This window comes from Epargyreus clarus, unplaced genomic scaffold (assembly GCF_041222505.1).
Source record: "Epargyreus clarus isolate Ecla_fem2 unplaced genomic scaffold, WU_Ecla_fem_2.2 ptg000012l, whole genome shotgun sequence".
NCBI classification, from domain to species: Eukaryota; Metazoa; Arthropoda; class Insecta; order Lepidoptera; family Hesperiidae; genus Epargyreus; species Epargyreus clarus.
The window spans coordinates 12165539-12180458 of NW_027332220.1; the positions used below are offsets into that span (position 1 = coordinate 12165539).

A 14920-nucleotide genomic window follows, 5' to 3' on the forward strand; every position below is an offset into this window, starting at 1 on the left:
AACGAAGTAAAATGAGTTATTACATAATAATGCTTTTTACAATTGGGACATTATTTTTATTATAGATAGCATTAAATACACTTAATTATACATTTTTGCGGCGTCTGAAATAGCTTTTTATTGATTGATAGATTACCTACTATCTATTAACACATTTAATTATGATTAGACAAAATTTTAAAAATACAACTAATTTTTACTATATAAACTTTTCATTCTTCTTGAGTTTCGTTTTCGTAAAAGCAAGCTGTTTTTAACTTAGAAACAAAACTGTTTTGACGTACATACGTCAGTCGCATATTGCATGCAGTATATCTTCAAAACTGCGTGCAGTGCAGTGGCATGACTGATATATGTCCTGGTGCAGTCAATCTGCTCTCACAAATACTCGAAAATAGTCGAACATACGTAGCTCTAGCTTAACTAATCGCTTACAATAACTTTGCCCACCATTTGAGCATTTCTGAGTGAACATTGTGAAGTAATTATCATTTTATATAATGATGGAAAAATTAAGCGTAATTACGTTTGGACCTGGAAAAGTTTTTAAAGAGTGTGTATCACTAAATTAAAAAGGGATTGGACCAGGGACCTGGGAACCCAGACATCCGAATCCGTTTTGATAACTAATTAAAAAAAAAGAGGAAACATATAAAAACTTGTATTAAATACAGACACATACATACATGGTATTCCATGTTTTCCTAAGTCCAGAATAGAAAGTTAAATTCAAAATTTAGATGCTTGACCTGGCGTTGAACCCGGGACCGCAACAGAACTGTACAATCGCTTTGTCACCCGTCATCGTTATAAAACGAGACTAAACATGTACAAACGACAAAGGGTTTATCTGCCGCGGGACATATGAAAATATTTCACTAACGATTTACCGGCGCGCAGTCACACAGAATATGTAACCGAGCTCGAACCATTGATTCGAATTGCTGGTGAGTAGTCCGAGTTAAAGGTGAAAGCGTTTTGTAATCATTTTTCATAGATACTTATAAGTACTATTTAACCCTATTACAACGGTTGTACTACTGATGATATCATTTTTCGATATCGAATATCAATTTTGAATAAAGGTAACTTTGATTTAAGTTTGAAACTTTAAAACCATCAAAATAAATTATTAACAGCATTCAAGGATATTTAGGAAGCATATTACTTACATGAGACGTTTCAATTTTTATCTGTAGGAAAACATTTGAGATAAACTTGATATTATTAAAAGTTAACAAATAGGACTTAAGTTTTATATAGATACCTTAATTTTTGTTGTATAAGAGTGACAATCTGTATAAATCCAATTATTTTGGCGTAAAAATGCTAAAATAAATAAATACGACACACACGCCATAGCTTGTACTTGAAACCACACTCTACCAATGAGCAATAAGAAAGTTGAACCCATTCCCCAAACCACCATAAGATTATTTGTTCAGAACAAAAAAATATACAATTCCAGAAATCACACATTTTCGACAAACAATATATCATTATGTTACATAAGAACGTAGATAAGTCACGTTTGGATTAAGGAATAAATTCGCTTAATATATTAAATAGGGTTGTTTAAAACCACTTCAAAAAAGTTTATAAACAAGATTTTCCAAAGGTATAGTCGCCGCCAAATTGCTAGTCCGCTCTGAAGTTGTTGCGAGCAGGTGTAGTCATACAATTTGCTATGGCGACGCGATTCATTTCTATACTCAGAGCGGACTAGCAGTTTTACGCGGACTGTAGCTTTTAGACGGTAATTTGCAGTATCTTTCGTTACCTTAAATTTTGAAGTTCAAGACACCTTAGATCCTCCCTGTAAACTCCTTTACATGTATGCTCTGTTAAAACAAAAAAATGTACACCGTTTGTTTTTCGTAAAATCCATCTATTGGCTTTCTACATGACGTTACCATCAATATCTTTTTGTTAAAAAGCATTTTCAACATGAAGTCTCTAACGGATCGAAAACAAAAGGAAAACTATTAAAACCACAAAGAGTTTCCGGGATATTGTCAGGATGGTCCTGCTAGTTCCGGGGGTTCAAAGCTCTTTGTGGGATTCCCTGAGGACAGTGTTCTTTTAAAATATCATTCGAGACTTAGTCGATGTAAGTCTTAAGCCGCTAACACACGTTGCCTCTGTGATCATTTCCAAACTTAACAAAGATAATATTACTATTGAGGATTCAAGTTTTTTGTATCGCTCTTATTATATGTTTAGACTGTCAAAATATAAAATAATATTTACCTACCTATATATTTTGTCTTAAATAAAAATTCGACTTGAGTCATCTATTGGAAATATTGTACTTTCTTTGTGAAAACTTTTTTATTAAGATGCATGCATAATGCCTGCAACCTGCATACCAGGTTTCGTTACGATGTTTTCCTTCACCGTTTATGCAAGTGATAATTATTTTTTAATACGTATATAACATGGAAAAATCAAACGTGCCTGTGATTTGAACGTCGGACCCCTCGATCAAGATACATTATTATTCATACATAATATCACCTTTAGGACCTTTTCTACTCCTTCACATTTACGCGAGAAATTATATACTTTAGTCATTATATGCTCCTGAATATAAAAACAAACAAAATCCACGTGATGCGAATAATTTGTTACCTTTCTGTCAAACTCATTAATTTTACGCGATTCAGCTCTACACGGTGAACCATGCCGCAGATTTAAATCGTGCGATTGTACAAAATGTAAAATTGCACTGAATTTTCCTTTTTGATTGTAATTTATCCTCAGCCGAAATTATATTATAAGTTATTTCTGAATTTTTTTTGTGGTATTAAATGCAAAATATTAAATATTTTTCGAAACATGATTGAATTGTTACTTATATTATTGTTTAACATTGCGTAGCAAAAGGATCTGTGATTAAATCTGGATCAGGATTTCAGGTTCAATCTCGGGTCAGGTTAGCAGATGAACATAAGTACACATAGGTATATTCAGATTCTGAAAGTAGTAGAAAATTTGAAAATCTAATTAACTGCTCGCAGACTGTTAAAGTGTCGATTTTTAAAAGTCATGTAACTCTTATAGTTTCATCGCAAACATAAGAGGTATAAGGTATAATAATACTACTGCTAACCAAACCGAACACCCATTCGTCCAAAGTAACGACTCCTCAAACCGCATTAAGGCATTGTGCCGCCGCCTATCTATCACAGCTTCTTGTTATCACTATGATTTAGTTGTGGAGGCACCAGAGTAAATAAATCGCCCTATACTAAATGCCCAAGAGCAAACTTTAATAAAATAAACCGTAGCTCATAGATCTAGAGTTGATATTGGTCTACTAATTGTGTAACTTATGTAGCTCTGCTCATAAAATTCAGGAGTTATCTCTAAGCTCTCGGCAATAAAAGTTTCGGTGTAACGTTTTGCAAACCATTATTCGACTACTATGTATAATTAGCCCACAAACGGTTTACCAAAGTAATTAAGGTCTGGTGTCAGATTAAACAATATATCGTAACTGACAGTTTGTGAGTGCCGTTGACAACAAAAGATATGTTTTATTTCATCTCATTTCGTTTCTCTTCGTCTCGCCTCGTCCCATTTCGTTTCGTTTTGTTTTCACTCGTCTCGTTTCGTCTTGTTACGTCTTACTTCATTTCACTTCAGAATTAGCTTATTTGTATACCATTAGAGTATGATTAATTTTGCTTGAGTTTATTTGTCGAATCTAAATATTTAAAAAAAATTAAGATTTCGTGTTTTGCCTGTGTTTTCAAATGTATTTGAAACATGAAAGAGTAAGTTGCATTCTTTATTTTTAGCTTCCGAATTTAAAATACACTTCCCAAATGCCTCTCCGTGACTTCGCGGAGTAATTCAACTCCCGTATCCGATGCAACTTATTTGCAGTTTGCATGAGTGACGTGCAGCAACAAAGGCACTTCACAATGCCCGGGTTTTGGTATAAAAATGCTTTTATTGCTTCATAAATCTTTTTATTCTGCCAAGAAGCTCGGCTTGGTTGCTGTTTTGTGGGCATTGTGTGTGTACGGATTACGAATTTGAACAGTTTAAAGTTACTTTCATTGCTATTGTTTTGGCTCGTGGAATAATGAATACTGCCTTAACAATGGTTAACATGCTGGGTTTTCATTCAAAAACTGTAAGTAGATAATAAATTGAGGCTTTCCAACGTAGTTTTTCGAGGCAGGCGATGTATTTGTGATCAAATTAATTAGGACACAGCACTTGTTTTTATAAAACGTATCTATATACGTTTTACTTAGATCTCTATATGGGATAAGATAGGAGATAGAAGCTTCTATTTGCAGAAACTATAAATATGTACACTACTATGTAAAGTTCTATTACTACTATTTTCTTATTCAAATTCGTCGGAGCTTACGTTTGTTTTACAACATATTTATCGGTGGCAGAGCTGGCGGAGCGCCAATAGGGGCAGACTAATCATGTGTGTATGCAGTTGATTTAAACCTAGTTTTACCTATCGAAACTAGAATGTGCATTTTCATTATTTTCGTAGCATATTTAAAAATTTTGTATGTAATTACTACAACTTTATGCACAACTCTATATTTAGTTTTCGCTGCGATGTCTCCTCTTGTCGTAAAAATGGTAATCATAAATTCAAAAACTCCAGTGTCTTGGATTGCAATCGAGGACAATCAGTGTTCATAAAAGTGTTCAGAAAATGGTGTTATTGTTTTATTATCAGATAACATATAAAATTTCCAAAATTCTGAGCACATTTGTCATATCTCTTTCACATTTTTTAGATACAAAACTTCAAATGAAAGTGTGGTTGGATTGCTCAACCACACTTTCATTTAAATTTTCAGCGATTCCAACCGACGTTTTCGGATCTGAAACAGCTTGATTTTTCAGGCGAAATGTATGAAGTCTGACTAAAATTTTCAATTTTTAACGCAGTCAGAATTTTCTGTTTTTTTCATGAGGACATTTGCCGGCTGTAGAGCTGGCAGGTCGCCAGTCCAGGACAAAGGGCTCTCAAATATGTATCCTAGCCATTTGTGGCTTGCTCGGGTCTTTTACTGAAAGAACAGATGGGAAATCGGTGGAGTTAACAGATTGTAAGTTCGTAGGTCACTTTGTGTGTAGACTTTTTGTTAAGTAATTGTAATAATTGTTTAAAATTGCACGCCTGATAATTACCTTAAAAAAGTGATCAAAGGTCAGCGCGGTGGACTATGGCCTTTACCCCTCTCGCTCAGATAGGAGATGCGTGCCCAGCTGTTGAACAGTAATTGGTTAACCAATATTGTTGTAATAATACGGTGATATATGTAGATTTTGGTCTCTATAAGTACGCACAAATCTGTAACTTTAGAGGTAGGCCTTCGAACCTCGACCCCTCGATTGAGTGGCCGCGTTCCAACCACTAGGCTAATTGCTGGTGTGCACACCAGACGGTGTGGCGAGCGCCGCGCTTACCTGGGCGGAGCTCGACAGAACAACGCGCTAAGAGGACTCTGGTGTTGTTCCTTTGGAGATCTTGGAGTCCTCTACGCAGCTACGAGGACGGCCACCGGGGGGGTTTTAGTGCAGTAAGAATCCCACATAACCCCGTGCCGCTCCCACAGCATAGCACAGGTACCTTTTGAAATGTTGCCCCTCGTAAACTGCTGTTGGTATGAGGCAGAAACATATGTAGTATCATCATAGTAGACATCGCCGCAGACTGCAGAAAGTTTTACCAGTTTTAAATGCGAATAATTGTTCATATTGTGGTTTAAAGTTACAAAAAGTACGTTTTCCCCGATTTCAATGATTCGACTATTTTCAATTCTTTAGTTATTTCGTTTACATTTGCTATGGAGTCTGGCGTCTCGCCAACAGAGACAAAGGGGCACTCAAATTAATATATCTTGCTCATTAGCGGATATTTAATGCCTTTAAGAGCAGGTAGCTTTATCTTAATTCTATAGACCATTTTACTAATTCGCTTCAAGTAATTGAGTTACTTGTGAACGTTATTTATTGGTCTTGTGTAGAACGAAGGTATTGTTCATTTTCACGAAATCTCGTAACTAAGTTTGAACTTTGGTATTAAAACAAAAAGTATAGCAGTTTGACGCCGATTATTGTAATCAATCTGAGATCGGTCACATAGTATATTTTAGGGCTCAAGAGTAACAATGACACCTTATTACTGAGTCTGAGTCTGTCTGTCACAAAGCACTTTTGTACCCTACAGGTAGACATTTTATTTTTACAGGGAGTTTTACTATGGCCTTTATAGTAACAAAATACAAAAAAGTAGAAAAGTTAAAAACAAAGGGTCCTTACAAATAACCGGCTCTGCGATTTTCTAAGTTTTATCAATTTTACAATAATAGGTTGTGGACCTATTAAGTGTCTACTAAAGTCTACTTATTAGCTTCTCATCTTTAATACTAATCACTGAAAATAAATAAAAAAAACTGATTTTGTGATATGGAACCAAATTTGACTCACTCAGCATATTTTTTTCTCATCTGACGTTGCAACGTCCCAATGGTACATTGTCATAGCAATACGAGTACGAGTACGATTTTATCAAAAAATCTTTTATCTAACCAACTAAAAAACTTTTAGATACATAAGTAAAGCTAAAACGAAATCATGAAAATATTATCTTACCTATTTCCTTTCCGTTTACAAGAAGACGACCTGAAATTACCTCAAACTTTTCAGTATTTTAGTTACCAAAAGGAACGCTTCCTTACCTGTGGCCGCTTCGCTAATATTTTACTTAAACCCTGGAAGCTTCCGGGAGCAAAAAGAAAACCTGGATTCACCGGGCGAAAGTATTCATGAAGAGATATTAAAGTAGCTATTTTTGTAAAAAGGAAATTCGTTTTTTTGGACGTAAAGCGGCTTATAAATTTTCTGCTATTCATCAGGAGATAAAGATTACAGTACGTTTTCTGAATTATCATTATTTTCCTTCCTGTGGATGTAGTCAGAAACGAGTTTTTTAGATTCTGAAGGAGTGCATTATACGTAAGTAACGTAAGAGACCGTACCCTCTTTTGGGTAAGGGGGTCTCAGAATGACTGGGGCTTAAACCATAGTCCACCGCACTGGCCAAGTGCGGATTTGTAGACTTCACGTACGTTTCAGATCATTTTTACGTTCCCTCAGATATCACTCAATATTCTTACATATTAACTGTTAAAGCAAGTTATCAGAGACGTGTGATATTCACATGTGATGTGTGGTATAGGATTCGAACTTTGCTCCCCCAATTGAAGCGCCGCTTATGTGGTTTAAGTGCAGATTTGCTTTTGTAGAGTAGAATATACCTTTAATAGTGTTCAGTATAGTAACTTTTTTAATGTCTAATACTTTTAGTATATAGTAATTGACTTCTAAGTGCTGATGTCTAGATGATCAATTTTATCTATCTGTATCAAACGAAAACTTTTAATCTTTTCTTAACAAGATATCAAAGACAAAGTGCCGACTTTTGTTAGTTAGAGTTTAACTAAGTTCAATTGTTAAAGAAATAGGCGATGTTTATCAAAAGAGTCTTTAGGCCAGTATTGTTATTTCATCAAGTTTAGAACTAATAATGGCTTGGATATTGTTAGGACTCAAAACTTGGTCAACTTACTTGTACCTAAATCTTATGTATTTTTTGATTTAAAAAGAAAATTGTTGTTTTCTATAAAGACATCAACTTAAAACACAAGTTATGTAAAAGGTCTTGAAACAAGAAAAATAGAGCTGACCTTATATGACCAAGTAATGTTGAGGAGGGCCAACGCATCTGTGATCGCCTTGAGTTACAGATGCCCATCGAAGGCAGTGGTCTCGTACCATCAATAGATTGCACTATTGATGGTACGAGACCACCACTTGCTTACTACTAAGTTTCAGAGCAGGTCAGAAAGATCAGGAAATACGGTCGTGAATTCCGTCCGCATCAGATATTCCATGTACTCGTATTAAGTATATCGGAATATCAGTGTCCTGGAATGGGATTTTCCTGTGTGATGAGTAGTACTCATCGCACATAAAAACGATGACTACCAAAAGACCCCGATCCGAAACAAAAATCTAAACTCATCATGTCGATTACGATCCGACTGGGGATCGAACCTGGAACCTCTGTCTGTAGGATCGCTACGCTGACAGCTCCGCTACGCTGCTACGCGGGTCGTCCGTCGTACTGCTCCAATCAAAATCTGAATATACAAGCAGCTGCCCAAAGCTCAGACCTTACCTAACGTTGGCGCAAGCCGGCTGAAGTAGCACAGAATATAGATCGCGGCGGCAGACGACGCGACGGTCTTGGCGCCGGCGAGCCGACCTGCCACTGATGAAGGAACCACGCAGAAGGGTGGAAACAGTGTAGGCATAATTGAATATCTTCAATGCTCATTGAGGCTTTGATGTTTAAGTTAGAACGGCTTTTTAAGTCTCTTTTTTGACAGCCTCACATCAGAGCACAGCAACGTTTTAATGCTACATTTGATGGTGAGAGTAATGGTACTTTATTCAAACCACAGATACTGTTTTCAAATACCTAATTATAATAAATTAAACATTTTAGTAGGTAACAAAGATAAGAAGTTCACAATAAATATTTACAATAAAGTCAATAAATTGAAGGATAAATAACATAATACTGAAACTATAACTATTGGACAAAAGGAGGTAAAAAACATTGGAATAAATACTTTTGTTATGTTCTGTTGCGACTCAAGCATGTCTTTATAAGCAGCCAGTACCATTCGTAGGCATTAAACTACTAATCTCATATTTATTTTCTTTGACAAAACAGCTTCAGTTGCCACATCTTGTAACTGTAGCACATTCTCATTGGTTTTTCAAGCTCTACGCGTTGAACTGACCAATCGCATTCGTGTACTTGATAATTTAGCCAATCAGCGAGCTCGACTGAATGTCAGCGAACCAATCAGGTTCAGTTCTGATTTTCAGTGTGGTCCGTACAGTAAAAGGCATCGCAGTTTCTGTTTACAAATTTGATTTTGTTCGGTTTTCTTTGAAAATGATAAGTGATTAGTTATTTTGTTAGTGTTTTCGTGTTAAGATGATTATTATCTACATAGACATCATTCTTCTTATTATTTTGGTAAGTAGTTATGTTTGTGTAGTAAGCGCTAGTATTGTTTTGGCATAGTTCCTACATTCGAAATTCTGTCTGTAAAACAACTGTGCTGTGTATACTAATAAGGTTTTTATGGATTTCCGTGAGGCTCTTCTAGGCCTTTTATGTAGCTTTCTTGGCCTTCTAGGACTTTTGTGTTATTATCTTCTTGTTATAATTACAAGTATTATTACCCTTCTACACGTGCGTCGTATTATTTACTTGATGACTCGCGTGTTGTAAAAAGAGTTCTGGTTTCAATCACTGGTCAGGCAGTCATTGACATTAAAATACATCCGAAGATTTATCTAAAACTGATTCCTTATCCATGTTTACTTGACTTGCTTGAACCTAGAACTATTTGTGACCACCTGGAGATAACTGCTCGGCGTATATGTATGTGTACTATATGTGTCTGTGTTTATTATGAGTTCTCATACTATATGTTGTGTAATATAGGATGGATTTCGTTTGTGTGTATTTCAGTTACTGTTAATTCTGTTCACGTGTACCTACTGCGTCTACCGCGTGCATAGGTTACAAAGGACTGGACAGGTGCGTAATTAATTATAGATCGAAGTTTATTAGAGACATAACACGATGTAACTAGAGTGGTATTCATTCAAATTTTCATTTTAATTATGACCACTAGGAAGTGATAGCCTAGTGGTTGAGAAACTCGGCCTCTCGATCGAGGGGTCCGAGGTTCAAATACCAGGCACGCACCTCTGATTTTTCAAAGTTATGTGCGTATTAGAAATTAATTATCACTTGCTAAATGGCGAATGAAAACATCGTGAGGAAATCTGCATACCTAAAGATTTATAAAAAAAATCTCAAAGATATGTGAAGTCTACCAAAACGCACTTGGCCAGCGCGGTATGGCCTAATCCTCATTGTGAAAGGAGACTCGAGGCCAGCAGTGGGACAGTAATGGGTTGATGAAAATGTTCATTTTTATGAATCATTATCGAAAGGATTTGTAGATTTTCATATAGCTACTAGAATTATGAAATAGGTATAATTTTAATCAGCCATATTTAGCGACTTAATTGATCTCTGTCATAATATATTATGTTTTATTTATCATCATAGTTCGCGCCGAACTGCTTGTCCGCTCTGAAGTTGTTGCGAGCAGATGTAGTCATACAATTTGCTATGGCGACATGATTTATTTCTATATTCAGAGTGGACTAGCAGTCTTACAGTTTTTTAAAGCATGTGCATTTTTTTAGGTGGCGATACTGTTGAGGCCCACGAAAGTTTTGTTTTCACATAAAAAAGAAGGCGAAAGTACTGAGCAGTTAAGGTAGCTATACATTTCTGTTATACCTTGTAGGTAGCAGAAGAGTAACTAGAAGTTTTTATATAATATAAGAGTAGCGGACGAGCATGCAGTCCATCTGATGGTAAGTGGCTACTGCCGCCCATTAACATCTGTACTCAACCCCAGATAGGATTAGGTGTTTCTACCTGAGGTCGGCCACAGATGCGCCGCTACACCTGAGGATTAAGCCGGAACGCATCGGAAAAGTATGTCTCTCTTACCACACCCTTCAAACCAGAACAATAGCAGCGCTTAACACTGCTGTTATGAGTTAGAAATAGGTGTGACCACCAAGAGTTCTACCACCTTAAAAAGAGTCTAATAAAATACCAATCGGTGGTGACTACTATAGATTGACAACTATAATTACAATAATTTGAAGATGGTAAAACCCTTTGTGGTTAGACTCCGGAGGCACCACCGGATCATCTATTTTTGTCCACCAACAATTCTGTTAATTAAGCGCTACTGTGATCCGCTTTGAAGTATTATTAGACATACTTATTCGGCGTTCTATCTAATCTTATCTGCGATTGATTGTAGATCTCCACGGCAGTAGCCACTTTAATTAGGTGGACTGCATGCTACTTCAATATAACAAAAAAGAAAAATACAAATATTGGAACATTTTTTATTAATTAACATAAAAGTCATAGAGTCGCGTTAAAGCGAATAATTAAAGTTTCCAATTGAATTGTTAATATTTTTTGTCCATTCGACAATCGAATGTGGTTGTGGTTTTATGATACTGTTCAATCAATTGGAGCAGAAACTCGTTATTGGTACCGAATTAATAGTTTAGTTAAACAAAATGTTGCCACTGACCAGCGTGCCGGAAACTACCGAATGGTAACTTAATTAAAATGTATTAATCGCTTCAATTAATTTTAATCAAACTTATTTGTGGACATTTATCGATCAGGTTTGGAAAAAGAAAAATGAAATCCTGATTTCAACAAGAAAAGAGCTAAGAATCGGAACAGTTGGACAGATTTTCTTTAGTCACAGATAAATAAAATAAAAAAAAAATCTATCAAAAATGAATAGTAAAAAACAGTCTTCATCATGGTTCATCCGTGTAGTCCCTATGATTTTACAGATGGATATACATATACACTCTGCTCCACATCTACTCTTCTTTATTCCCTCTAGAACGGTAGTGGCGTACCAGAATCCCTTCACTGGTGACTACTGCGTGCACAAAAGCCGGGAGCCTAAGGGCTACGTGAACTCCGCCCTGACGCCCGACTCCCCGGACAGCGGGGTCTCTGATGAGTACGAGCCTCTCAACCTGGTGCCGGCACCCCAGCCCCATCTGCAGGAGCAGTCACAGAACTTGGTGGTGAGTTTCTTTAATAGATATATAAGAGAGAACAGAATCGCACTATATGGAAGACCATTAAATAAGGCTGTTCTTGATTGAAATAATATTTAACATATTACTTAAAATTAAAAAGAAATACAAACTTTATACTAATAAAAACTTATTTACAGAATGTATTAATTCCTTAACGGCGATAATACACGCGACAGTTCTATTGTAAAATGTCGCCGTATGCCGTCTGTGTATTATCTCTGTTGCATGTGTGTTACCTTTTTTAAAGTTCGGTAATGGTAATACCAGTATTGGCCCCAAATTAATCATCCTATTTTGTTTTTGAATAACTTTGGTACTGAATAAAAAAAGTGATTTCGAGTAATATAAATTTTTACCAGGACCTATATTTTTTTCTTGCTAATTAGAAAATATGAATGAAATGAAATATGTCTGCTTATTTTACCGTGGACTGTACAATTTTTAATGGTTCTGACAAGACTAAATAAATTTCTACCTCAAAAACTTCGGATAGCAAATCATTATACATAAAAATTATATTTCGCAAAATAAGATTCTTCACTCCACAAGTTGGTCATAATGAGTCCCAAGGATTTCTGAAACTCGCTGAAAAACTAAACACTTAGACTCCCGAAGTTATGAAGACAATCATAAGCTGAAACAAAAGCACGAACTTCAGGAAAGTTTAAATTGGAAGCGGGCTTAGCTCCAGTACGGCACTGTTCACTGCGAAATTTTGCGATTGTATAAAGTGCAATTTTGATGGCTATGATGGGAATTATGTATTTTTATCAATGATGTATAAAAACTATAGATACGTTACATGCCCACTAAACAACTAAAAAAGTGAGCGAAACATTGACAGCACACATGCACGTTGTTTATTTTATTTACATTACTATCTACATAGACGAATATTCTATAAGGGACAGAGCTATGAGAACAATATGATAAAAATACAATTAATTCATGTTTGACAATGCGTTTCAAGTCACATTCATACGTAAATATTGTGGAATGAATACATAGTCTCTTTCCTGTCAGTTACGTAATCATGTCGGACCAAACACGAAAAATAAACAAAATCTAATGATTTCCGTTATTTTTCATATATGATATGTGTGCTTGATTATTTGTTTCGCATAATTTGTATATTTACGCACTGAAAGAAGGCATTTATTTATTTATTTTAAGGTTCACCAACACAAGATACACCATTGGTCCTTAATTTCTGACATATAATTTGTTGTTCAATCGTGTTCTTGCAATTACGGGTGAACACAGCTTACATATTTATTTTCACAAAAAATCGTTATAATCATTACATAATATATAAATATCAATATTGTCATTAAATTTTTATTACATTCTAATTAGAAAGTCTTAAAATTATTAATTAAATATATTATTATGGTCAAAATTATAATAAAATAAAAACGTCACTATAGTATGGATTAAAAATCATTCTTAATATCATTATTTTTATAATTTCGAGCTTATACAACTAAAATATCGTTTTTTTTTGTTTCTAGGTACCAGATCCAGTCAAGTTACCGATGACTCCGGTCTACGACAACAGTGTGAACAAGACTTGGCGTTGGGACTACACTGAGTATCAAATATGAATCTTAGTATTACTTAGGTCTGGAATTTCTTATAACCTAAACTTGTTTTACAATGAAATAATGGAGGATTTGTATTGCTTGCTTTTGGATCACTTGAATTTTACGATGCAAGTCTATCAATGTTTGGATGTCTAAATTATTAGGTGATTATTTTTATTTCTAAGCTTTTCTTTAAAATCTATTTAGCCCTTATATAGGATAGAGTGAGAGACAGTCATTTTTTGCAGTGGAAATGGTAGCATAATAGTATAGGAATATTTTTAAATAGCAGCAAATTCTTGGATGAAAATGTGTACATGATTTTATATTAATTGTTTAAGGCATTTAATTCTACTATTTAATTGTACGTTGAAAATAGTTCAAGTCATTAATTATAAAAAAAAAGTAAAATATTATTGTTTAAACAACTACAAAATGTTATTGATAACCTAATTTCCGTCCATAATTAAATTTCCATATAAAGTTAAATCATTGATTAAAAATTATAATCATATTTCTAATGCTTTCATTTTGCCAAAATAATTGTTGTTATTATAATGTCATGTCATTAGTAGTGCTCTTAAAATGTTTTATTAAATACCTTTTTTTTTTTTTACTTACTTGCGTTGAAGCAGTTTAATGGTTTCCAAGTTTAAATGTAAACAGACAGATACATATTATATAATCTATCAATACGAGTAGTTGTTATAAAAATAAAAAGCTCGTGCTTTATTTTATAAGTATAATTTACTATTTAATTTTAATTACTTTTAGTTAATTTTAATTTACTCAGTACTTATTATATTTTTATTATAATTATAATTATTATTGTAATTGATATTACTTTATTACAAAAGCTCGATTGTTTATAAATATAGTCAATGCCACACCCTCAAGTTAAACAAATCTAATGACACCTTATACGTTAAATCCGTCAAATTGTTTGGGTTGTAGGACATGCCAAATATTCAGTTATATGTATGACTATATGAGCATTTTAATGTTCAAATGCTCGAAAAACATTACCTTCCGCATTGGGACAAAATAGGCTTAAGAGTCCACTTTTAAATTATATTTAAGGATCGTGCTAATAAGTGTAATGAGCTTATAAAATTTCAGTTTAAAAACATATTATATATAATTTATTTACTAAATTATAAATTAAAGATAAAATGGCTTATATATATATTATTTATTTTATAATTAAGAAAGGAATAGTTGTGTTATAAGTAATTTAAGAAAAGAAAGAAATATATAACAGAAATGATGATTCCATGAAAGGTAATTGAATTACGGTTTCAGTATTATAAATGTTAAAATAAATACAATAATAAAAGAAATGCATATTTTTTTCGGAATAGAATTTAAGTTATTTCTTAGTATACAACTTAAGTTTAATATAATCGTATTTAAGATTTTTTTAATCACAGTATTTAAGAAATTCTTTAGATTAAGATTTTTTGAGACCAAAACTTTTTAAACTATAAATTGCAATACAAAAATAGAATTGCAAATACCAATAAAGAGTGCGAGGT

At 34.2% G+C, this 14920-nt stretch overlaps 1 protein-coding gene across 1 annotated transcript; it reads left to right on the plus strand.

Moving 5' to 3' along the window:
* Window positions 1-8931: 8931 nt before the first annotated feature.
* On the plus strand, window positions 8932-14074 carry LOC140745983 (uncharacterized). Its single transcript, XM_073077957.1, has 5 exons — window positions 8932-9103; window positions 9605-9673; window positions 10354-10427; window positions 11598-11787; window positions 13314-14074. Exons 1-5 carry the CDS (start codon window positions 9062-9064, stop codon window positions 13404-13406), a joined length of 468 nt encoding a protein of 155 aa, XP_072934058.1. The 5' UTR covers window positions 8932-9061; the 3' UTR covers window positions 13407-14074.
* Window positions 14075-14920: the final 846 nt, after the last annotated feature.